Below are 25,413 nucleotides of genomic sequence, written 5' to 3'. Positions count from 1 at the left end.
CAAAAACGATGCGATCCTTATCCTTATCCGGACAAGGATCGCAGGTAAGTCGCTGGTGAGATGTCACACAGTCAGACCTTACCAACGACTCAGTAACGATGAGCGACCTATATAGGAGGCTATTGTTAGGTGTCAAACACAGCGATGTGTCCTGCCCAGCAGGACATCACCTTTGAAGAAAATGGTCCGGACCCTTCAGCAACAACTAGCGATCTCACAGCAGGGGTCTGATCGCTGGTAGATGTCACACGTAACGAGATCGCTGGCAAGATCGTTACTGCGTCACAGAAACGGTGACGCCGCAATGATCTCGTTAGCGATATCGTGTGTGACGGGACCTTTAAAGGTCACAATTACAAAGCATGGACAAAGCATCAAAGACGGACTTCAACACATTCGGCTGAGTAAAGTGTTGTAGTGTCACATATGCACCACCATCCTCTTTTTGTTAGGCCTTTTCTTAACCCCCTCACGACCAGCAGATTTTGCGCTTTCCGTTTTTTTTTTTTTTTCGCCTTCTTTATTCCAAGAGCCGTAACTTTTTTATTTTTCAGCCAATCTTGCCACGTGATGGCTCGTTTTTTTGCGGAACGAGCTGCATCTTTAAATGAAACCATTAGTTTTACCATATAGTGTACTGGAAAATTGCATTATTGTTTCTGAGATATTTTATTCACTGTGTTCACTATACGGTAAAACTGATGTGGTGCCTCAGGTCGTAGATGCCAAACATGATTAGGTTTACTTTTATCTAAGGGGTTAAAAAAAAAAAAAAAAAAAAAAAATCAGACGTTTGTCCCATTAAAAGTGGCATACATTTTGCGCCATGTTCCATGATCCGTAGTGTTCTCATTTTTCAGGATGTATGGCTCAGTGACAGCTTTTTTTTGCGTCTCAGGCTGACATTTTTAACAATACAATTTTTGCGCCGATACTATGCTTTGATCGTCTGTTATTGCATTTTGCGCAAAACTTGCGGCGACCAAAAAAAAAAATTAAAAAAAAAAAATGTAATTTTGTCATTTCGAATTTTTGTGCCACTACGCCATTTACCGATCAGAATAATTTATTTTTTATTTTGATAAAATCGTGCATTTCTGAATGCAGCGATACCTTTAATTTTCAATGGGGCGAAAGGGGGTGATATGAACTTTTAAGTTTTTTTTTGTATTTTTTTAATTCATTTTTAAAAACTTTTTTTTTTTTTAAACTTTTTTTTTTTTTCTTTTATTTTACTAGTCCCCCTAGGGGGCTATAAGGATCAGCAGCACCGCTCAGATCAGGTGAAATGATCATCTCCTATAACTTGCAGTACTCGGCTGCTGGTTAAAGGCCTGAGTCATGTGAGCTACAGGAGTCATCACATGACTCTGTGCTATCAGGACATCGGATCCACGCGATTACGTCACATTACTTCCAGTGGCGACCTGTGAGTATGCAATTACCGCGATCACATATAAAATGGCGCTGTTATATCTTAACAGCGACATTTAAGTGGTTAACCGGTATGGTTGGATAGCGATTCTACTCATACCTGCAAAGCGCACGTCAGCTGTACAAATCATTGCGCGGATCCCCGCCTGCAGTCTGCAGCAGCAGGTGGGGATTAACACTGACCACAGGGACTTAATATTACTGCCCGTGGTCGTTAAAAGTGATTTTGGCACTCTCAGACAGTCCCTTCTCAATCACCATGTTTGTCCTTTCTTAATATAACTCATATTTTCCTTCGGTGCTACTCTAGCAGTATCCGCACTCTCTCTCCCGAGGCTCATATGTCATAACAACGTCACGTGAGCCCTGCGCTCAATCAACATTGGCTTCACTCTCCCCTTCTTTGAATGAATTGAACATAAAGAGGTCCAAGCCGTTGAGAACTGCTCACATCCTCTTGATGTTTGATACGTCCGAAGGCAGGGAGAGGGAAGCCAACACTGACTGGATGCAGGGCTCGTGTGACATGTCATGTGAGCCCCAGGAGAGTAAGTGCCGACACCAATGGAATGTCGCCTGAACCTGAGGAGAGTATTATTTTACAGGGAGAAAACATGCCGATTGAGACGGGTTGTCCAAATAGTGGACAACACCTTTAATTACCTCAAGCTCTCCATTTAAAGTTGAACTATACTTTCAAGAAACGTTTCTGAATATGCCTTCTTGTATATGAGGAATGAACCTAAATGCATTTTTACCTCTGCAGGTTCTCCCTGTTTATTTGCAATTTACTCTGAGATAGTGAGAGGAGACTAGCTCTCATTATCCTTCCTATACACAGCACTGCACACAGAGGAAATCCTGCTCTTAATTCATTAGTTAGCACACGATAATACAGCAGTTCTGAGCAGTGTAGATGTGAATTCAGCTTTTTGCACCCAGTTCAGATTTAGGGGTACTTCACACACAGCGAGATCGCTACTGAGATCGCTGCTGAGTCACGGTTTTTGTGACGCAGCAGTGACCTCATTAGCGATCTCGCTGTATGTGACACTAAGCAGTGATTTGGCCCCTGCTGTGAGATCGCTGCTCGTTACACACAGCCCTGGTTCATTTTTTTATTGTTGCTCTCCAGCTGATAAGCACACATCGCTGTGTGTGACAGCGAGAGAGCAACAATCCTGAATGTGCAGGGAGCAGAAGCCGGCGTCTGACAGCCTGCGGTAAGCTATAACCAAGGTAAACATTGGGTAACCAAGGTGGTTACCCGATATTTACCTTTGTTACCAGCGTCCGCCGCTCTCACGCTGCCAGTGCCGGCTCCCTGCTCCCTGCATACGTAGCCGGAGGACACATCGGGTAAATAAGCAAAGGTTTGCTTATTAACCCGATGTGTGCTGTGGCTACGAGTGCAGGGAGCCAGCGCTAAGCGGTGTGCGTTGGTAACCAAGGTAAACATCGGGTAACCATACCCGATGTTTACCTTAGTTACCAGTGTCCGCAGCTTCCAGACGCCGGCTCCCTGCAAGCGCAGCGTCACTTCCACGTCGCTGCTGGCTGGGGGCTGGTCACTGGTGAGATCTGCCTGTTTGAGAGCTCACCAGCGACCATGTAGCGACGAAGCAGCCATCCTGACCAGGTCAAATCGCTGGTGGGATCGCTGCTGCGTCGCTAAAGTGTGACGGTACCCTTAGAATGGTGTTCCAGACGTTATTTCTTAACTGAATTCAGCTTGGGGCTGAGATAAAAGACTTGTTAGATAGCTCAGCACAATCTGTGTGTCACTCTGCTGCTCCCTTCTCTATTGAATATAACAGTAGACTTATTCTACCACCTGTCTATGCTGACAGTCCATCTTCTCATAACCAACACAGTGCTGAGCCGTTTTTATCAGCGTGAATGAAGCATTCAGGAGGCACGGGAGAGGGAATTATGAGTCTTAAGTGGATAAAGATGAAGAATTCTCTAAAATTTATATTTGCTTGCGATATTGAATTATTTCCCTAGTCAAGGTTTGTTGGCAGTACTTTTCCCACAAAAATAAGACCCATCAGCTCTCAAGATGTCCGTTTTAGTAAATATGTCCAAGTGTCTCAAGATAATTATGGCGTCTTCTTCATAACTCTGCATTGCAACTTTTTTTATTTAAGGTATTTAAGGTAGGGGTTTATCAGCATACAGCGTCCCACTGGCCATTAGCACACATGCAGAAAGTGAGCTGTGTGTGAACACATATGCCACAAACGTGCTTTATGTTGTATATACCTGCCATTGCAGGTTATATGTTCTAGTTCTCCCCTGATGAACTCTCGGATAACGTGGAGAGGGAAACGCGTTGGGAGGGGTGTATTCCCATTGGGGTAGTTTATCCTGACTTGGGTGCTGCTCTTGTAAGGGCGGAAGTATTTTGCATGGGCACGACAGGGGTAAGGATTTATTGAATTTGTCCCCCGCCATTTTCCAACTCTGCCCTCTTCCGCCTTTGGTTTTCTGGTGGTGTCTGATCTACTCGGGAGAAGTATCGGGTGAGATCCATCCTTTATTTATTATTTATGCACTGCACTTTATGATCTGTCGGTTTTAGACAATTGATATTAAAAGTTGTATTTTAATCCTTGCTATACTGTTTCTTGAACAGTTACGAATAAGTTGACAACTGGGCATTGCCATTTGTTTTTTAATGGGGCATGCCAGTACACAATAACCCAGTCCTCACCGATTGTACAGTGTCTTTATATGCAGGGCCACCCTATCTAACTGATAACGCCCAGTAGTCAATTTATTCATAGATTTTTAGGATGAGCATCCTAAGAAAAGATTCACTAGAATGCTATCATGTGAAGAATACAAGTTCTGATTCAAGCAAACATGACGTGAGAGCGGACGATGTCCTTTTGGTACGTGGAAAGTACCCCTTAAGCCATCATCATTCTGTTCGTGCATACTGAATATTATCCTAACATGTAAGGTCTTTTTGCAGAGCTCTGCTTGCTATTACATACAGCACCAACTCATCTATTATACTTATATATTCTGCCCACTAATAGATTCACGAGTACCAGCTCAGAATGTAAATACTTAAGCTGTTGTCACACTAAACGACAGCGACAACGACGTCGCTGTTACGTCACCATTTTCGGTGACGTAACAGCGACCTTGTAAGTCGCTGTTATGATCGCTGCTTAGCTGTCAAACACAGCAGAAGCAGCGATCATAAGGTCGCTGTGCTACATGTGCAGAGAGCAGGGAGCCGCGCTTAGCGCTGGCTCCTTGCTCTCCTGCAGCACACATCGGGTTAATTAACCCGATGTGTGCTGCATCTACATGTCACAGTTCAGAGAGCAGGGAGCCGCGCTTAGCGCTGGCTCCTTGCTCTCCTGCAGCACACATCGGGTTAATTAACCCGATGTGTGCTGCATCTACATGTCACAGTTCAGAGAGCAGGGAGCCGCGCTTAGCGCTGGCTCCTTGCTCTCCTTGCTACAGTATGCATCGGGTTAATTACCCGATGCGTACTGCAGCCACATGTCACAGTGCAGGAGCCGGCGCTGGCAGCAAGAGCGGAGGCTGGTAACCAGCGTAAACATCGGGTAACCAGGGAAAGGTCTTCCCTTGGTTACCCGATGTTTACGCTGGTTACAGCTTACCGCAGCTGCCAGTGCCGGCTCCTGATCGCTTCATTTCGTCGCTCTCTCGCTGTCACACACAGCGATGTGTGTGTCACAGCGGGAGAGTGACGACCAAAAAATGAAGCTGGACATTCAGCAACGACCGGCGACCTCACAGCAGGGGCCAGGTCGTTGCTGGATGTCACACACAGCGACAGCGACGGGACGTCGCTGCAACGTCACAGAAAATGGTGACGTAGCAGCGACGTCGTTGTCGTCGTCGTTATGTGTGACACCAGCTTTAGTCGCCTCTTAATAAACAAATAATTACCAGCCAATCATTGGAATAAGGGCACCTGTTACAAAGTGTGCATGCCCGCAGGCTGATATCAATTAACACCGAACAAATTACTGTATCACACTGTAGAGGAATGGGAGCCTCTAATTATTCTTCGATAACGCTACCCAAAATACCAGAATGCAAAGCAAACAGCTCTTTCCAAGCAACAAAGTCTAAACTGGGAATTTGTTCAAACCAAATTATCTCTAAACTCGGTGGAAAGCAAACAATAGGTTAAATGTAAATATAAGCCAGCTCTATCTCAGAACTGGAGCACACAAGATGCTTCCCAGAGGAATCGTTAATGTAGCTCTACATCGCTAAATAATACCTTTCCTTTTACCATACAAGTCTACAGGGAGTCGGGAGAAATATGCAACACAAGGCTCACAATTATGGATTATGTATAACTTACAAAAATTACTTCAAAACAGTTCAATGTGCAGAATCTTGGGCGACAGCGTGGAGTACAGGATACCCTGCAAAACACACAATGCAATAGGGCAGGGGTGGTGAACCCTATACTGATCCTCCAGCCTGGCACTGGAAACGAACTGTACACTTGTCATGTAGTGTCACCCTACTGGATGCCCTCCATATGTTTCCTGCTATCTCTTCAGCTGAGACTGGAATTGGGGTCCACCGTACTCCAATATGGCCACTGTCGGGGCATGGACAGCACTGTATTAAGTCTGGACCACACCTGCCCTGCCTTTTCAGTGCCGTAAAGTTGAGAACTTACCGCTGGTTTCTATACAACTGTGGCCGCCATCTTTGCTGCAGAAGGACTGGACTACCAGACGACCACCAGACTGCAGAAGAGGCACGGGGAATGCACCAAGAAGAGTGCCAAGGTGGAGGGCTGCTTTAAAATTTGCCACATACAAGATAAATGTTCACCAAACCCCCCCAATTCTTCCAGAAACAACCAGTTTTTTAATATTTACGAGGTCATGCTGACTCTTCCTTAACACCAGATGGCAAACAAAAAAGAAGGGTCAGGCATAATAGATTTCAACATGCCCAATCAAAAAAAAAAAAAAATATTTTGAGTACCTGGCCAAAGAGTCCATGTATTGCCTGCCACAGAATCACCATAATAATGATCATTAGACACTACCTCGAGGAATGCTGTCCGTTGGTGAGCGTGGTCTGGTGGACAGTGGCAGAAAATGGCAAGCTTGGTAGGACGCTTTGTGGCATCAGCTACGCACAACATCCCCTTTTCAACAGCCTACTTAATTCTCGGCCACTTGAAAATTGTTAACATTTTGGTTTCTAGTATATGTAACATTCGTTCACCAGCTACAGCCCACAATATTTTCCAATCATGTGTAATTGCCATAACAGACGTACTGCAAGATCCCGCTACATGGTTCAAGCACTGACATAAACAGCCTCTGTCCATGCATGTATTGCAGGGAAGGCCTATATAACTAGAGTGAACTGTAACAAAGAAATAACAATGTAGCAGATTTTACTATGATTTCTGAAATTATAATTTTCGTTGGCACAAAAGATCATTGATCTCGGCAGCGCATCATCCTGTGCTGCCGAGAGCTACGGCAGCCTATGTTCACTAAACTGTTTAATAGAGATTATTCAGTGGGCCTCAGCAGGACATTAAAAGAAATGATACCGAATTGTGGTTGTTTAAAGCTGCCACTGTTAGGCTACGTGTCCACGGTAGAATGTTGCTGCGGATTTTTCTGCATGAAAATCCGCGGCTTTCCCGCAAAATCCGCACCTTTTCAAAGGTGCGGATTTGCCGCGGACTTACCGCGGAATTGCCGCGGATTTTTTTTTTTTTTTCCCCCAATTCTGAAGCCAAAATCCGGATCAAAATCCGCAACAATAATTGACATGTTGCAGATTTTTCCGGATCAAAATCCGCACCAAATCCGCCGCGGAAAAATCCGCAGCATGGGCACAGCATTTCCAAAAAGCCATAGAAATGGCTGCTGCAGATTTTCGGGAAATCCGCGGCTTTTCGGCGAGAAATTCGCGGCAAAATCCGCGCATTTTCCGCAGCGTGGGCACATAGCCTAAGTCGGCTGGTGTAAACACCGCTTTATAGTCGCGGTTCAATTGCAAATCCGTTTATTTGGTCCAAAAATTAATCAGGACGAGCTATTCTCAGTCTCAAGTGAAAAGTACTGAAAAACCTTTAAAAAAAAAATAATAAAAAAAATAATAATAATATAAAAAAAAAAAAATTTACTTATTCCCATACAATTTTGCCATTCATCTATCTTATTTCAGCCGTGTCCGTGTTATCAGTATCTTCCCATGTACCCACTCCGGTCAGTCGTGGCACTGCAGCACCCAGGAAGGGAAGGTAAAGCCCCAGACTGCTGAGTTATCAGAGGATTATTATAGAAAAGATAACAGGAAAGCTTTGGGAGTACATAAGGAGATTAGAGGTCAGGATCCCATTTTAGGATTGACTAGATTAGTGCTGCTTGCCCATAGTCTGCCCTTACTTTAGTTCCATACTAAGTATGTATAGTACCGTATATAGCCAGAAAAAAATGGATTATTTTGCCTTTTAGCTACATAAGCGAAAAGTAGGAGTAAATGAGTTCACCGTCATACTTTCCATATATTATAAGAAAGCCATGTTGGATAGATTTATTAGCAGCCAGCAAGCTTCTTTTACCATGTTGCTTATCCGACTCTCAATGGTCACTTTTGAGTATCAACACCCAAATATTTGATATAAAGGAGTAACTAGACTCAGACAAAAGAAAATTAACTTGTTAGACAAAAGCAATTTGAGTGGTGGGCATCATGGTGTTTAGAAGGCTACCGCCACCGATCACTGCAGTGAAGAGGCAAAAACGCTCTCTCTAGGACTCTTACCCCTTAAGGACTTTTACATTAACCCATTAATATTTGATAAGGGGTATACTGTTTTTCTACACACAGAAGATCACAAAACCTGGAATGAACACTTCCTATTCCATTTTTTTTTATGATCATAGGATATATTAAAACTTATTTTACACCATTTGTTGATGAAATTTTAGCAGTATGTGTTCAAAGTAACTTTTCAAAGAGCACATTTTGTACAGATTAAGAATTTGAGGTATAATTTAATTTGCTGGTTGATCTTAAACAAGGCAGCGCAAATTAAAAAAAAAGAAAAAAAATGAAGCAAACAAAAAAAAAAAAAAAAAAAAAACACACCAAAGTGTACTCTCACACTGATGTGTAAAAATCTGGTCCGATTCTGCTCCTGAAAAGTTGGAAGAGTGGAATCCATATGGGTAACCTTGTCATGCGGGTGCGCAATGTTTTTCTCTCCTAGCATCCTTGGGCAGTGAGGTTTTTTTCTCTGCAACTTTTATTCTACAATAATTTTCAGGACCATAAAAAGTGTTCCGGAAAAAATAGATGGTATATGGATGGTCCGTATGCTGTCCATCTTTATCTCACACCCATTGATGAGTCGTGTCCGATAGACAGTGCAATAGCGGCACGCTGTGGTATTTTTCATCAGTCCGATTTGAGCTGAGGAAATACTTGCAGATCTGCTCTGCCTCATTGACTATTATTGGTCCAAGCGCAATACGATTTCTTCTTACATTGCACTCGTCCGTTTTATGGGCCAGTGTGAGAGGACCCTATGTTTTTGGGGCCAACAATGAATCCAATACTGATCAGCAGAAAAAACATATCCAATGTGCCTGATTGGTAATTTGGATGATCATAATAGTTCATTATGATCAAAATCGATCATTTTGACAGCTTTTGATATTTTTGGGAGCTCAGCTCTGAGTATCTGCCAGCTGACCTCCCACAAACCACTGCAAGGCTGTGTGTGCATACTGAGGATTTGTTTCCACAGCGAAAAATGCACCTTCTGGCAAAAAAACTCACCTACCTGCGGAAAAACTGCACCAAAAACGTATGCGATTTTACCGCGGATTTACCGTGTTTTTGTCCCTGTGGTTTTTTATTTTTTTTAACATTGTCAATGGTAAAACACAGGGAAAAACGCAGAAAGGAAGTGACATGCTACTTCTTTTTGCTGCAGAAATGCTGTAGCAAAACTTGTAAGGAAAAAAAAATGCAGTGCGTACAGCATTTTGGATTTCTCACAGACTTTGCTGGGGAACGACTGCATGAAGCTTATGAACAAAAACCGCACAAATTCTGCAGCAAAAACTGCGGCAAAAACCGCAGCATGCGCACAGGGCCTAAATCTGCATGTATAGGTCAGTGCCAGACATATAAAAATTTCATCAGTGATACAACTATTATAAATCTTCATAAAACCTAGACTCAAGGTTGCAAAAATTGTGCAATGTTTTTAAAAAGTGTACCTTAGTTTTTGTTTCTTTTTTTTTTCGCCATATGAGCCCAAAATTAAGCTCCACTGCAGGGAGATAAGGAGCTTAATGTATAGGAAAATGTAGACACCCATCTTCATATGTGCTACCTAGTGGTGGTTGCAGGCATGAAAAATTGTATCACAGAACTGTATAGGCTGCCATAACCAAAGACTAATGTCAGACAAACCTGTCGATATCGCCAAGTTTAGTAGACCTTCTAATTTTTGTGGGGGTGCCGGCCGACTAATGGTCAGGAGATATATCGATCTCACAGGTCCGATTTTGGACTGCTAGCCATATTGTTCTCTCGGAAATAATCTGTCAGTCGGTAGCTTTCTCACAGAACACAAGAGCATTCGGCAGAGCAAGCATTCTGTGTACGAGAGAGTGGGCTAGCGGCCAAAACACTGTTCAGCCAACAGCCATTTAATGTGTAGTTACCCAATGGCGGACAACGACCAAAGAGGGCCCATGTTAGGCGCTTTGCAGTCCAACAACTCCTCAATGCACAATTCCACCTGCTTTGGAGGTGGATATAGCCCCTTTACTTTACTGGTGGAGGAAGGTTGAACTAGATGGACCTAGGTCTTTTTTCAACCTAAGTAACTATGTAACTTCTTCAGCACCAATGATATGTCCATCCCGAAGGGATTTTTAGCCGGCACATTCTCCATTTGGCAAGCGCTCCTCTGCCAATACCCTTTAAACAGTTAATTTTGTCCAGAGACAGCACATCTACTAGTCCTGCCAGGTCAATGAAGGGGGAAAGTAGTATTACATAGCACCTATTTAGATGAAAAGTTGTCCATGTAATAACGGGGTGGGTTAACGCCCAGCACAATGGAAGGCTCTCATGCAGAACACCTGCATGTTGTAGCCAACAGGGGTGTCCATTATGTCCATCCATGAGAAATGATAGTTTAGGGTTTGGGGGATGGAATATTGTACATTCTGTGATCACATGTTAGTATTACTCAGAAAACAGACAAACTAGTAACTGACAGGGACTCGAGCGGAAATCACGCCTAATACAAGAGCATAGGGGATGGGGAGACAGAAAGGAGAATGTTATGATGGCGTCTACAAGTGCACTCGGTACACATGAATACCACTTCCTCTCCCAGCCACAAATATGTCCTCGTGACCTTACTACTGATCCGCTCTCCGGAAATCACAAGCAAAACCAGAAAGATAGGCAGATGCAGATATGAAAACCGCACAGCCGAAAATGCATCTTTACTAAAAAGCTATTTCTGAGGAAAGAAATGAAAGCTATAAAACCAGGTGAGTGGTTCTGCTCGGCTCCGAGGCGATGCCCCCACTCCGCCAATGAGCAATGCAGCTTAATTGCCCGAGCATCCAGGGAGTTTAAATTTACATTTTACAAGCTTTCCTCAATACTGCCCTATTTAATAATCTGCGCTGTCAAAAGAGAGAAAAAAAAAAATCATATCCAAGTGCTTCCGACAATTAAACCTGCCCGGTGCCGCGTATAAATCAACATTTTGCTACCATAACAAAATGTTACACAGGGGCCCGCAAAACACTGCCCATATTCTCATTACATGCAACACTAATTACAAGCAGCAGATCTGGAATTTTCTGCACATTAGAGGCTTTTAGAGAGGCGATGAAAAAAATTTCAGGCACCATTAATTTAAATTTGTGTAGAAGTTTCCTTTTGACAGATGGCCAAAAATTACTTATTATTTAGATTACCAAAACTGTCTGTCTGCAGCGGGGGAGAGGGAGGAATTAAAAGGGGTAAATTTATGTCTCGTTCATTACCTACTAAATGTTAAGGAGCCGTCTTCTAGAGGAAGAAATGATCCCTCCTAGGAGGAAATGGTTGATGGGCCCGGGTTGTTGGCAAGTTCACCGGGAGTTGCAGACAGACAATTCTAGCAGCAGAACACCCTCGTAACGAGGAGGCACTTGAGGGAGGGCAGATCAATAGAACAAGCAGCTAACTGCTACTCTGGGCATTGCTGCAAACATTTAAGGAAATTAGCAAACTAGTTCACCTTGGAAAGCTGGCAGGCCGCCTCTGATGTTGACACTACCTAACTACAATACTGCAGAAAATCTGTCACACCACAATTTCCCAATCACCACATGTATCTGTAACCAGTCAGCCAACTAACTGAAGGGGGAAGCTGCGGGCCATCCACAGCAGCACAACTGAGCCGAAGCAGACGGCCTTCAGAGCAGAGGTCATTAGCTTCTGTTACTTCTGTCTCCACTATGGCTATTTTTGGGCTTAAGCTAAAACAATGTATCATATTAAAAAGATTTGTGCTTGGGGACAACAAAATAAAATACATTGATTTAGCCCAGAGCTTGAAGGGAGTCTGTAACCCCAAAACACTAATTAAACTACTTTTATAAGCATGTTGGGGACTTGGCCCCTTATTCTAAACACGCATTGTTTTTCTATGTCGTATACAAAGGAGGGGTTTTTGGTGGACCCATGACATGGCCAAGGGCTTAAGGTATCACCTTGCCCCTAAATTTGCAGATTGAGCACTCTGTCATATCTTGATTGATAGCACTCAATTGGGCATTGCATGACTTCAATCAGTAGCTCTGCACCTATGCAGGAACGCAGCAGGAGCCCAGCTGTGCCCTATGGCAGTGTGCGCAGTCATCACTGGCTACTGTCTGAGGATGCTATACTGCAGACAGGAGCGAGTGATTGACAGCCTCTAAGTGACAACTGCCTGAAATCAATCAGTGGCTCTGCACCTCTGCAGTAACATTACAGGAGCCCAGCTGTGCCCCATGGCAGTGTGTGCAGTCATCACTGGCTCCTGTCTGAGGATGCTATACTGCAGACAGGAGCGAGTGATTGATTTCATGGAATACTCACTTGGGAGCTGTCAATCAGTAGCCCTGGACCTCTGCAGTAACATTACAGGAGCCCAGCTGTGCCCCATGGGAGTGTGTGCCATCATCACTGGCTCCTGTCTGAGGATGCTGTACTGCAGACAGGAGCGAGTGATTGATTTCATGGAATACTCACTTGGGAGCTGTCAATCAGTAGCCCTGGACCTCTGCAGTAACATTACAGGAGCCCAGCTGTGCCCCATGGGAGTGTGTGCCATCATCACTGGCTCCTGTCTGAGGATGCTGTACTACAGACAGGAGCGAGTGACTGATCTCAGGCAGTGCTCACTTAGGAGCTGTCAATCAAGATATGACAAAGTGCTCAGAATACAAATTGAGGGGGTGTAATAGTGTATTGAGCCTTTGACCATGCTAAGCACCCTCATTTGCGTACAAAATACTTTTTTTTCTGATCATTAAACCATTAAAATATTTACTACAGTCAAGTCCCCTACATACCTGTAAAAGTGGTTTAATCACATTTTGAGGGCGACAGACTTCTTGTAAAGAAAACCCTCTAGTTTTCACAATAATTCTAATCTTAAACTGCCCAATCTTATGAAATTATAATCTTAAATTGCCAGATGAAAATGCTGACTTTGGAGGATCCAAACAGAAATGTCTGGCAGCAGGACACTTGCAGGCTGTGCCGATGTGCACTGTAGGAGGTGGTCGGGAGGAAAACCTGTCAGGTGAACTAGTGCTAGGTGGGCAGCTACAGAAGATGTACTGTCGGTGTATAGCATCCTATTTTAATATCTTACGAGAATCCCAACCTTTTAGCTGTGGTAGTGCAAAGTTACAGAGCAGCTACCCTGTGAATCCATCTGTGACTGGATCACAGAAAACAACCAATTAGGGTTAATGCAAACATGGCTATCGACTAGACTGCAGTACAAAGCTATAACCCCATGCTGTATCTACAGGCACAGCTAATTTACACATAGAAGCTCATATGGCAAACCAGGCCCCATAACAGGTAGTGCTCTCCCCAGAGACTAGCATCACCGGGAGACTACTGTAAGCATAAAGACACCCAGACACAATATAGGCACACACCTAGACCCAATTAGCCAACTAATATGTCTCTGATCAAGAAGTGCAGTCTTCAGGCTCCTTACTGTATCACAATTTACAAGCCGGTAGTGATGAGGAAGGGACAGTTGAGATTCAATGACCCAATGTCTATATTCTACAGGACGATAAGCTTCTGGTTCTGGTAGCTGTTTACTCCACTCTCCCCATGAAGAACATAGTAACGCTTGGCCAATCCATGCACTTTGGTTTATGAGGGAGTTGGGAGGCATAGCCATAGACCAAACTATTTCTCAGTCAATAGTGATCTAATGTGTATGGTTATCTTAAAGAGAATTTGTCAGCAGGTTTTCACTGCCTCATCTAAGAGCAGCATATCAATGGATCACTTAGTTTACTGGGCTATAATATGGGGGAGAAAAAGGCGCAATAGGGTCTTGCCCGATTTACTGGGTTGAAAGGTAGAAGAGTAGTGCACTCACCTGATCGGGTTGTGCCAGTCACAACCCCTTCATAGACGTGAATGAGTGCCTTTGTGGTCCAGCAGCAGCCCTGTTTCAGAGCAATATAGCAAGAAAAAAAACTGGAGAAAACAGATTTTTGCCGCGCTGAAAACCACGAACATCAATGTCATAAAAACAATGTTCTTTTTATTTAAACATCCAACGCGTTTTAGAGACTCATCCGTCTCCTTCCTCAGGGAAAAAAAGTTCTTTTTTCCCTGAGGAAGGAGACGGATGAGTCTCTGAAACGCGTTGGATGTTTAAATAAAAAGAACATTGTTTTTCTGACATTGATGTTCGTGGTTTTAAGCGCGGCAAAAAATCTGTTTTCTCCAGTTTTTTTCCTTGCTATATTAGTTTACTGGGAGCAGAGGTTCTGACACAATCACAATTTTTTGATTTAGCCATGCAACAAAGCTGAGAAAGCTGCCCCACCCACACCAGGCTCCGTATGCACAATTGATAGACTCCTCTTTCTACACCTTTGTTCATACACTTTTTTTATCATGTCTTTGTGTCTTTTGTGTACATGTTTTTTAATCATGTTAATAAAGATGGAATATTTTGCACTATAATATGGTCTTTTGAAGTGTTTGTAGGGATATATTTAGTGACGCTCTAAAGACCACCATAAATAAACCTTTTTGAGTATTGATAACTTCCTTATGAGTAAATATCCGTATGCACAATGTCTAAAGACAGTGAGCTGCTAATTATAGAACGGGGAGTGTGGGACTAGGGCTCATGAGCTGCTGTTGTCCAGCAATGATAATATCTTAGTGCTAAAATAAACATTGTGGGTAAACAACAGCATGAACCTTGTTAAAAGAGGCATCTGTGAGATCTTGCGGTCTTCCGATTATATAGTAAAAACCTGCTGACAGATTCAATTTAACAGAAATGTTCACTACTGAACAAACCCTTATAAATTGCTGCGGGCAATCAGCATTCACAATTCTGTCCAAGTGAAAAAAAGTTAATTTTGCTTGGATGTCAAAGCGATTGGCTGCAGAAGTTACTTGACACTGTTCATGTCAGGAGACCGGTGCGGAGACAGAACAGAGCATGGAGCTGGTTCTGCAAGCAAGGAAAGATTTTTGTTTTATTTATGCAGCACACTGAGGCTATTAATAAGGGCTTGTCTATTAGTGGACAATACTACGGCTGTAGCCTGACAGGGAAACTGATGCAAATTGAATGTCCCCTTCTATATAAAAGGCATTGCTAATAGTTATAAGACACCTGTTAGCAAAATAACAGTATAGTGATAATCTGCCTGAAAATACAGTTTAAAACATGTTTGGTGGTCTAACTGGAAGTACGGCTCCAGGTAGAAAATGAAGTTATATGGTCCTGTTGCCACTCGCTTTTAAATCTTTAGGGTGGCACGGTGGCTCAGTGGTTAGCATTGCAGTCTTGCAGCGCTGGGGTCCTGGGTTCGAATACCACCAAGGACAACATCTGCAAGGAGTTTGTATGTTCTAACAGTGTTTGCGTGGATTTGCTCCGGGTACTCTGACTCTGGTTTCCTCCCACACTCCAATGACAAACTGATAGGGAATTTAGATTGTGAGCCCCAATGGGGACAGTGTTGCTGATGTATGTAAAGCGCTGCAGAATATGTTAGCGCTATATAAAAATAAAGATTTATTAGGGTGGTGCAGGGGGCTGTGAGAGTCACCACTTATTACACAGTGAGAGCGTCATCACTCCCCCTGCACCTTGACTGACATAATGTGCGAGAAGCGTGGGCGTGCGTACCATGGGCGTACATGCTGCATTCACTAATTAGAGCTCTGTGCTAGTGAAGCAAGGCTAAAAAAGGTAGCAAATCATTCAACTCTTAACAGAATACCAAATACCCACATATTTATTTTTTTTCTCACATATATATCGCTATTAATTCCACATCACTTTGCAGACATGATCATCCCCGTCCACATTGGGACTGACAATCTAATTTACCAAGTGGTGTCTTTGGAGTGTGGGAGGAAACCGGAGTACCCGGAGGAAACCAACACAACCATGTGAAGAACATACAAACTCTTTGCAGATGTCCTTGGAGGGATCTTAACCCAGGACCCCCGTATTGGCCAATTACATATTGAGATAGTAAGTTTAGAGGACAAACAAAAAAAAAAATCATTAAAACAAATCTTACCTTAATGGAATCTCTGTCTGCAGAGCGTTCATCCAGGAAAATTTCACAGAACATACAAGTTAAAAGAATAAAAACAAAAACAAAACGTTAGTCACAGAGTAGAGACACAAACAATATGTGATCAGCTATTCATAGTAGCTTTCCTTCTGACCTCTTTGATGGTCACTGTCATGATGCTTTTTTTCATCCTTGATTGGAAGGTGGGACTGTCCAGAGAGAGCACTGGAAAGGGCCAGCAGTCCGGCACTGCTACTGATAGGCGGGATGGTAGGAGGTTGCAGGCCGGAAGGATGCGGAGTCAGAGGCACCGGGAGACCATGCCCATGAGATAGATGCTGAGCTTGGAGTTGTTGCTGCTGTGAGAAAGTAAACAGAGATCTTGAACTTGCTCAATATAATGAAAAAAAAAAAAAAAAGAAGAAGACATAAAACATCATGCATACTGTCAGTGGAAGAGAAGAGCAAATAAATCAGTGGCCATGAGTCGCTCGAAAGATTAAGGCTATGTGCCCACGCGAGAATGTCCCTGCGGATTTTTTTGCCTGAAAATCCGCGACTTTCGCGGCAAATCCGCACCCGCGGATTTACCGCGTATTTGCCGCGGATTTTGATGCGGATTTTTTTTTTTTTTTTTTTTCCCCATTCAAAGCCAAAAATCCGCACCAAATCTGCACCAAACAATTGACATGCTGCAGATTTTTCCGGATCAAAATCCGCGGCAAATCCGCAGCGGAAAAATCCGCAGCATGGGTACAGCATTTCCAAAATGCCATTGAAATGGCTTGGCAGTGCTGCTGCTGCAGATTTTCGGCAAATCCGCGGCAAATCCGCAGTAAATCCGCAGCGTGGGCACATAGCCTTACACCACTGGTTTTCATTACCAGAAGATTGCACAGCTTGGGTCAGTAACATCGGAGGTCTAGGTGGCTACGTCTAGCAAAGGCCTTGGTGCGGTATTGTATGCCACAAAATAAAACTAATCCAACATTAACAACCCTCAAAATTGTTTATAGGTTTCCTGTATGAAGCATGAAACCACAATCCCAGAAATAAAGTGAAATGATAATAGAATTCATTAAATATATACACATACATACACACACACACAGATATAGAGATTATATATACATACACACACAGATATAGAGATTATATATACATATATATACATATATATACACACACACACACACACACACACACACACACACACACACATATATACATACATACATACATACATACATACACACATACATGCAACACATACATATATATACACATATACACCAGGGCTTCGGAGTCGGAGCTCAATTTGGTGGAGTCGGTATAAAATGCACCGACTCAGACTCCTAAAATATATACGGTAATAAATTGGGGACAGTAGTGCAATGCAGAATATTTTACTAAATAACATTTAGTATAATGCTTATATTTAAGTGAAAAATGTATTGTAGTACAATGTGAACATCAGACATTTAATTATTTTTATGATACAATAATCAAGATATTTAGATAGAACATAAAATATATTTATTGGAATACAACTTTAGAACATAAAAAACTAATAAATTGTAAATATGTTATACAATATGTAATATATATATATATATATATATATATATATATATATATATATATATATATATATATATATACATACATACATATATATACACACACACACACACACACGATATATATGTAATCTACTGTATATTACATATTTACAATTTATTACAGTTTGTGTTCTAAAGTTGTATTCCAATAAATATATTTTAGGTTCTATCCAAATATCTTGATTATTGTATCATAAAAATTATTAAATGTCTGATGTTCACATACACATATTCATGTATTACAATACATTTTTCACCTAACTATAAGCAATATATGTAGGAGTCTGAGTCGGTGCAAGAGAAATTGAGGAGTGGGAGTCGAAGGTTTGGTTTACCGACTCCACAGCCCTGATATATACATATATAAATATACACACACACACACACACACACACACAGTCTATATATGTCTGGAGCTCCCGTAGAGGAGAATGGTTTATTACTAGGGATGATCGAATACCTCAAATATTCGGCTTCGCAAATACTTTCCGAATAGGTCGCCGCTATTGGACTATTCGCTAAAATTCGAAGCGCAATGTAAGTCTATGAGAAACCCGAATAACAACTACTCGGAAATATTTGGGCTTCCCATAGACTTACATTGCGCATCAAATATTCGCATAGCGCCGACCTATTCGGAAAATATTCGCAAAGCCGAATATTTGAGGTATTCGATCATCCCAATTTATTACCATCTGTGCCTTTCTGTTGCTGCATACACAGGCCTAGGCAAGAGCTGTGTATACAGTAGTAGGACGAGCTGACGGCACTTCATACACAGCGGTCATGTAGAAGCAGGGGCTGCATTTCCCCTGTAACTGGGGCTCATATACCAACCTCAGTTACAAGGCAAACGAGGAAAATAAACTTATTTCAGTATATGCCACGTAAAAGGTCTTTTATGACCTTATTTAAGGCGAAAAGTGCAACATAAAGAAAAGGAAAATACCACTGTCAATTCAAGCTGCTGTTAATAGCCGCGTCCAAGTAAAAAATGCGATTCTAAGAAAAAAAAATATTTTTTACGTAATGGGGAGCAAGTTTTCAAATGTATTTTACTAGTACTTTCTGATCACAAAAATAAAATGGGAAAAACAGACACTTATTTCCCTGTTTTTACCAGTGATATTGCCAGATACGAAATATATAAACGTGTGTGTGTGTATGAGTGAGAGATATAGAGTATATCTATATCTATATCTATTATATACATATACACACACACACACATATACATACACATATTATATTATATATATATATATATATATATATATATATATATATATATATATATATATATATATATATATAGATATATATACATATACATATATACACACATACATATATATATACACACATATACATATATATATTCTATATACACATACATACACACACATAATTAGTCATAGAATCGAAGCCACAGAAAAAAGAAAAAAAAAAAATGCAATAATTACTCACTACACCACTGCACGTGTGAAATTATTGCACTATGTTTATTTCCAGAGAGTACAGCTGTATAATTTTAGTATTGGCGGTGGCTGGAAATACAGCTCAGCCCCAATCACATACATACAGTTAGGTCCAGAAATATTTGGACAGTGACACAAGTTTTGTTATTTTAGCTGTTTACAAAAACATGTTCAGAAATACAATTATATATATAATATGGGCTGAAAGTGCACACTCCCAGCTGCAATATGAGAGTTTTCACATCCAAATCGGAGAAAGGGTTTAGGAATCATAGCTCTGTAATGCATAGCCTCCTCTTTTTCAAGGGACCAAAAGTAATTGGACAAGGGACTCTAAGGGCTGCAATTAACTCTGAAGGCGTCTCCCTCGTTAACCTGTAATCAATTAAGTAGTTAAAAGGTCTGGGGTTGATTACAGGTGTGTGGTTTTGCATTTGGAAGCTGTTGCTGTGACCAGACAACATGTGGTCTAAGGAACTCTCAATTGAGGTGAAGCAGAACATCCTGAGGCTGAAAGAAAAGAAAAAATCCATCAGAGAGATAGCAGACATGCTTGGAGTAGCAAAATCAACAGTCGGGTACATTCTGAGAAAAAAGGAATTGACTGGTGAGCTTGGGAACTCAAAAAGGCCTGGGCGTCCACGGATGACAACAGTGGTGGATGATCCCCGCATACTTTCTTTGGTGAAGAAGAACCCGTTCACAACATCAACTGAAGTCCAGAACACTCTCAGTGAAGTAGGTGTATCTGTCTCTAAGTCAACAGTAAAGAGAAGACTCCATGAAAGTAAATACAAAGGGTTCACATCTAGATGCAAACAATTCATCAATTCCAAAAATAGACAGGCCAGAGTTAAATTTGCTGAAAAACACCTCATGAAGCCAGCTCAGTTCTGTAAAAGTATTCTATGGACAGATCAGACAAAGATCAACCTGTACCAGAATGATGGGAAGAAAAAGGTTTGGAGAAGAAAGGGAACGGCACATGATCCAAGGCACACCACATCCTCTGTAAAACAGGGTGGAGGCAACGTGATGGCATGGGCATGCATGGCTTTCAATGGCACTGGGTCACTTGTGTTTATTGATGACATAACAGCAGACAAGAGTAGCCGGATGAATTCTGAAGTGTACCGGGATATACTTTCAGCCCAGATTCAGCCAAATGCCGCAAAGTTGATCGGACGGCGCTTCATAGTACAGATGGACAATGACCCCAAGCATACAGCCAAAGCTACCCAGGAGTTCATGAGTGCAAAAAAGTGGAACATTCTGCAATGGCCAAGTCAATCACCAGATCTTAACCCAATTGAGCATGCATTTCACTTGCTCAAATCCAGACTTAAGACGGAAAGACCCACAAACAAGCAAGACCTGAAGGCTGCGGCTGTAAAGGCCTGGCAAAGCATTAAGAAGGAGGAAACCCAGCGTTTGTTGATGTCCATGGGTTCCAGACTTAAGGCAGTGATTGCCTCCAAAGGATTCGCAACAAAATATTGAAAATAAAAATATTTTGTTTGGGTTTGGTTTATTTGTCCAATTACTTTTGACCTCCTAAAATGTGGAGTGTTTGTAAAGAAATGTGTACAATTCCTACAATTTCTATCAGATATTTTTGTTCAAACCTTCAAATTAAACGTTACAATCTGCACTTGAATTCTGTTGTAGAGGTTTCATTTCAAATCCAATGTGGTGGCATGCAGAGCCCAACTCGCGAAAATTGTGTCACTGTCCAAATATTTCTGGACCTAACTGTATGTAGTCTTGGCAAATTGCAATACCAGGAACAGCCACTAGTGAGCTGATCAGTGGAATTCGGAGTCAGACTCCGCAGGATCAAATATTGATGGCTTAGCGTTGGGGGAAGTCCATCAATATTTTTAAAATAAAAAAAAAAAACCCAGAAAGCCTCTTCAAGTCATCCAGTGTGGTTCAGTTTACATTATGTTAGATATCTGTTTGACATATACATCAGGAAATCTTCCAGATGGAAGTCACTGACGTATACAACCACTGCAGATGCCAAACTGTTGCATTTGTTGCCTTTTAGTCATACTCAAATCTGGGTAAATTCATCTCCAGGCAGCCATGGTGAAAGTTTGCACCAGGAATTTGGTGTTAAACTAAAAAATGATGCAAAAAGTTTTGAGCAACTTAACTTAAGGAATTTTTATGGTAGCTCAGCCACATGGAGGGTGTGACCAAGTGTGGCGTAAATGACAACAGATTATAAGGACGTTCCAATATAAAAAGTCTGTGCAATCCTACTCATAATGCTGTAGTTCTCTGCAGACAGTTTACATGATACTATCCTGACACTGACACTCCAGATCACCCGAACCTGGTCTACTCAATATCACATTGATATGGCGGCAAAGTTAACCCAGACATCATTCTACAAGGACAAAAGAAGCTGAAAATCAGAGATATTAACCAAGTAAATTTTGGCGTCATTTACAGAATAGAGTAACAACCCATAAACTCCTTAAATATATACATTTCACAGGTAGCAATGGAAAGAAGGAAGCGTCTAAATTGAGAAAATTAGCGCTGAACAGTTTTAGCCCTGTCGCACAGCATGCAGAGAGAGTTAATTTGAAAGCAAAAACCTGAATTAACAACTCAGAAAGGGAACTGGTTGCAGCCACCGTTTTAAGCTCTTTAAGTGTCCTCAGCGGTACTTGAGCAAATTACTAAAGAAAATCTAATGTAGCAAGGCATGGGTTCTCCTGTAGGCTTGCTCAATAATGCTGAAATAATTGGGCACTCTGTGCACGTTTAGTGATGCTCGAATGAAAAGCTAGAGGCCTGCCCTTGTACTCTTCTCTTGCTGCTGACTCGGTGTTGTGACAGGTTTATTTGAGTGGGACTGTGCTGCATGCACCAGTAACTGTGCTGACAAGAGTTTAGAGTCATTTTTACCAGCACACTGGCAACACATACAGAAAGCCCTGGAGAGGTTACAACTGGGAGAGCTTGACCTCCGCCAATACGGCTGAGGTCCGGAGCCCAGGCTCAGAAACCCTCGGAATATATGTTGTGATATTATGTACACACCATATTGTGTGTGGAGATCAATAGTGGATCAAATAGACAAATAAAACACTTGCTTCACTTCAAAGTTCCATCAAACAAGCAATTACAGAGAATCCTACTGTGTAAAATATTACAAGTGGGAACCCGTCGGGATCATTTTACTACGTACATCAATGGTATGGCGGTACAGGTCCTAGCACAGCTCAAATGATACCCAAGTTTTTATGCCATGTACGAATTAACATGGATGCACATTGTCAACGTGTTGACGCACTTAGCATTTGTTGGCACTCCTTCAATTAATTAAAGGGGTTGTCCACTAATTGGGACAACCCTTCTCAGTCTACGTTTGGCCCCATTCCAATAAAAATGCTTATACCCCACTCCCGTTACAGCGTGGATCCAGTGGTGCCGGCGCTCGCATTTCCTGGACTCGTGATGTAGTGACGTCACACAAGCCCAGCGTCCAATCATCATCGCCTTCCCTCTCCAAGACGACATATGAGCAATTAACAGGAAGTGATCAGCCAGCAGCAGCTCTCACTTCCTGCTGATTACTCATACCTTTGAAGGTGAGGAGAGAAGCCAGCAGTGATCTGGCACGGAGCTCGCGTGGTCACAACCTCATATGAGCCCCAGGAAGCTTTTTTATTTTAATCAAGCCAAACATGTGGAATGAGAATAGGTTGTCCAAATAATGGACAATCCCTTCAACCCCACTCCTCGACTGGCAAGTGCAAGCAGAGTTTTCTTTGCAGTATAAACTCTTAGTTGTCAAGCCCCCGTATTGGCCTACAGAGATTATATATATATATATTTATATATAGATATATATATATATATATATATATATATATATATATAAATGCCTTAGCGATGTGGTCATCCAACTACATGGTGTATAAATGGGTTTCTTAAGACTATTCTTATTTCCTCCCACATTTCAAAGACATACTGATCGCAAACGTAGATTGAGAGCCCCAATGGGGACAGGGTCGATGAGGTCTGTAAAGATGTTGTGGAAAGGGTTAGCGCCAAGCAACAAAATAAAAATATTTTTCACACAGTATCTGAAAAAACGGAGCACCGACACCAAATGTCCAATATGTACAACAATAATGGACACAAAGGAACGTACCAGAAGGCGTAAAGCTGGGTTCACACATAGCGACAGCGACATCGCTGTTACGTCACCATTTTCTGTGACGTAACAGCGACCTTGTAAGTCGCTGTTATGATCGCTGCTTAGCTGTCAAACACAGCGACGCAGCAGCGATCATAACGTCGCTACATGTGCAGAGAGCAGGGAGCCGCGCACACTGCTTAGTGCTGGCTCCTTGCTCTCCTAGCTACAGTACACATCGGGTTAATTACCCGATGCGTACTGCAGCTACATGTGCACAGAGCAGGAGCCGGCACTAGCAGCAAGAGCGGCAGAGGCTGGTAACGAAGGTAAATATCGGGTAACCAGGGAAAGGTCTTCCCTTGGTTACCCGATGTTTACAGTGGTTACAGCTTTCCGCAGCTGCCAGACGCCGGCTCCTGCTCCCTGCTCGCTTCATTTCGTCGCTCTCTCGCTGTCACACACAGCGATGTGTGCTTCACAGCGGGAGAGCAACGACGAAAAAATGAAGCAGGACATTCAGCAACGACCGGCGACCTCACAGCAGGGGCCAGGTCGTTGCCGGATGTCACACACAGCGACAGCGACGGGACGTCGCTGCAACGTCACAGAAAATGGTGACGTAGCAGCGACGTCGTTGTTGTCATCGCTGTGTGTGACACCACCTTTAGTGCTGGTTATGACTTTTACACTTCTCTTATTTTGAGATATGAAAATCACGCGTTTATCCATTAGTCTTCACCGATTCTACACTCCTAGCAATAACCCCCGCCTAGAAATGGTAATTAACACTTTCTTTCATGACTACACAGTTTTTTTTGTTGTGTTTGCTGCAGGTCAATTAGAAGACAGACAGTCTTTGTCTCATGTGAAGGCCATCAGGCGCTGACACATGACACCTAGCACAATGACATGCCTGAAACGCCACAAATGACTTCCTTGTTGGAAACCGTAATAAAGGAATGACTGACAAATGAATGTACAGTATGAGGGAAAGAATAGACCGAGTATAGGGGGAGGTGTAATTTATAGACTGTCTAAAACAATTTTTTTTTTATTATTTTTTTTCATCATGTATCTTTTTTTTTTTTTTAGCCATCTTTGTGCAAACTGTAGTCCAAAGACATTTTGTCTCTAAATCTCTGGAGTCAATCACTTGACTCCTACGGCCATCAATACTATATAAACGCTTGGAGGAACCACACACCCTGAAGCACGAAGATATACTTGAAACACTTTTTCTTTGATTCTTCCTTTATGTCCACAATCCAAGAAGTGTGTCTACTGTCTGTTCATTATAACATGGAGAATTACTTGGTCAAGTCTTGGTGACCACAACCCATGACCCAGAACTCCTGACTTGGGCATAAGCTGGTCAGAAGAGGAGTTGATGAATGATGAGCTTTACCCGAAACATGGCTACTCTCCAATACATATCATCTTAATGCGATGTTGGTTGTAGACATAAAAATCACAGAGAGTTTCAAGTATATTTTGTGAACATACCACTTTTTATGAATTCTGACCTGAAATCTTGGGAGAGCACTGGGAGTAGATGTGGAATCAACGAGAAGAATAACCATGAAATAAAGGTAATAGCAGGAGATAGTCAGAAATCCAAAAGATAAAATAAAATTGGTTTCAGCCTAAATTCTATTTCCCACAGTGGCCACAGGAGGGACGCAGATAAACACCATTAAGTAATGAAATTCTACAGAAGTCTCATCAAGCGCATTGCTGCAGACTAAAGAAACATGGTGAAATAAGAAACTGATTAACATAACGCGTTTCCCCAATACATCAACCCCATCATAAAATGTTAGAATTACATTATTGGAATGGTATTAAAAATG

General features: G+C 42.1%; 1 protein-coding gene across 3 annotated transcripts in view; it reads right to left on the bottom strand.

Annotated features, from left to right (window-relative positions):
* Positions 1–25,413, bottom strand: part of LOC142245497 (transducin-like enhancer protein 4) — a 180,885-nt gene that overhangs the window by 102,662 nt on the left and 52,810 nt on the right. For 2 of the 3 annotated variants that reach the window (XM_075318260.1, XM_075318245.1), the window contains 2 exons: positions 16,456–16,660; positions 16,305–16,321 (listed from right to left, as the gene is read on the bottom strand). In XM_075318260.1, the coding sequence (XP_075174375.1) occupies positions 16,305–16,321; positions 16,456–16,660 (222 nt within the window). The remainder of the gene's footprint in view (positions 1–16,304; positions 16,322–16,455; positions 16,661–25,413) is intronic. The other variant, XM_075318252.1, reaches the window with a different exon arrangement.

This window comes from Anomaloglossus baeobatrachus, chromosome 1 (assembly GCF_048569485.1).
Source record: "Anomaloglossus baeobatrachus isolate aAnoBae1 chromosome 1, aAnoBae1.hap1, whole genome shotgun sequence".
NCBI lineage: Eukaryota > Metazoa > Chordata > Amphibia > Anura > Aromobatidae > Anomaloglossus > Anomaloglossus baeobatrachus.
This window is presented reverse-complemented; position numbering and strand designations above follow the sequence as displayed.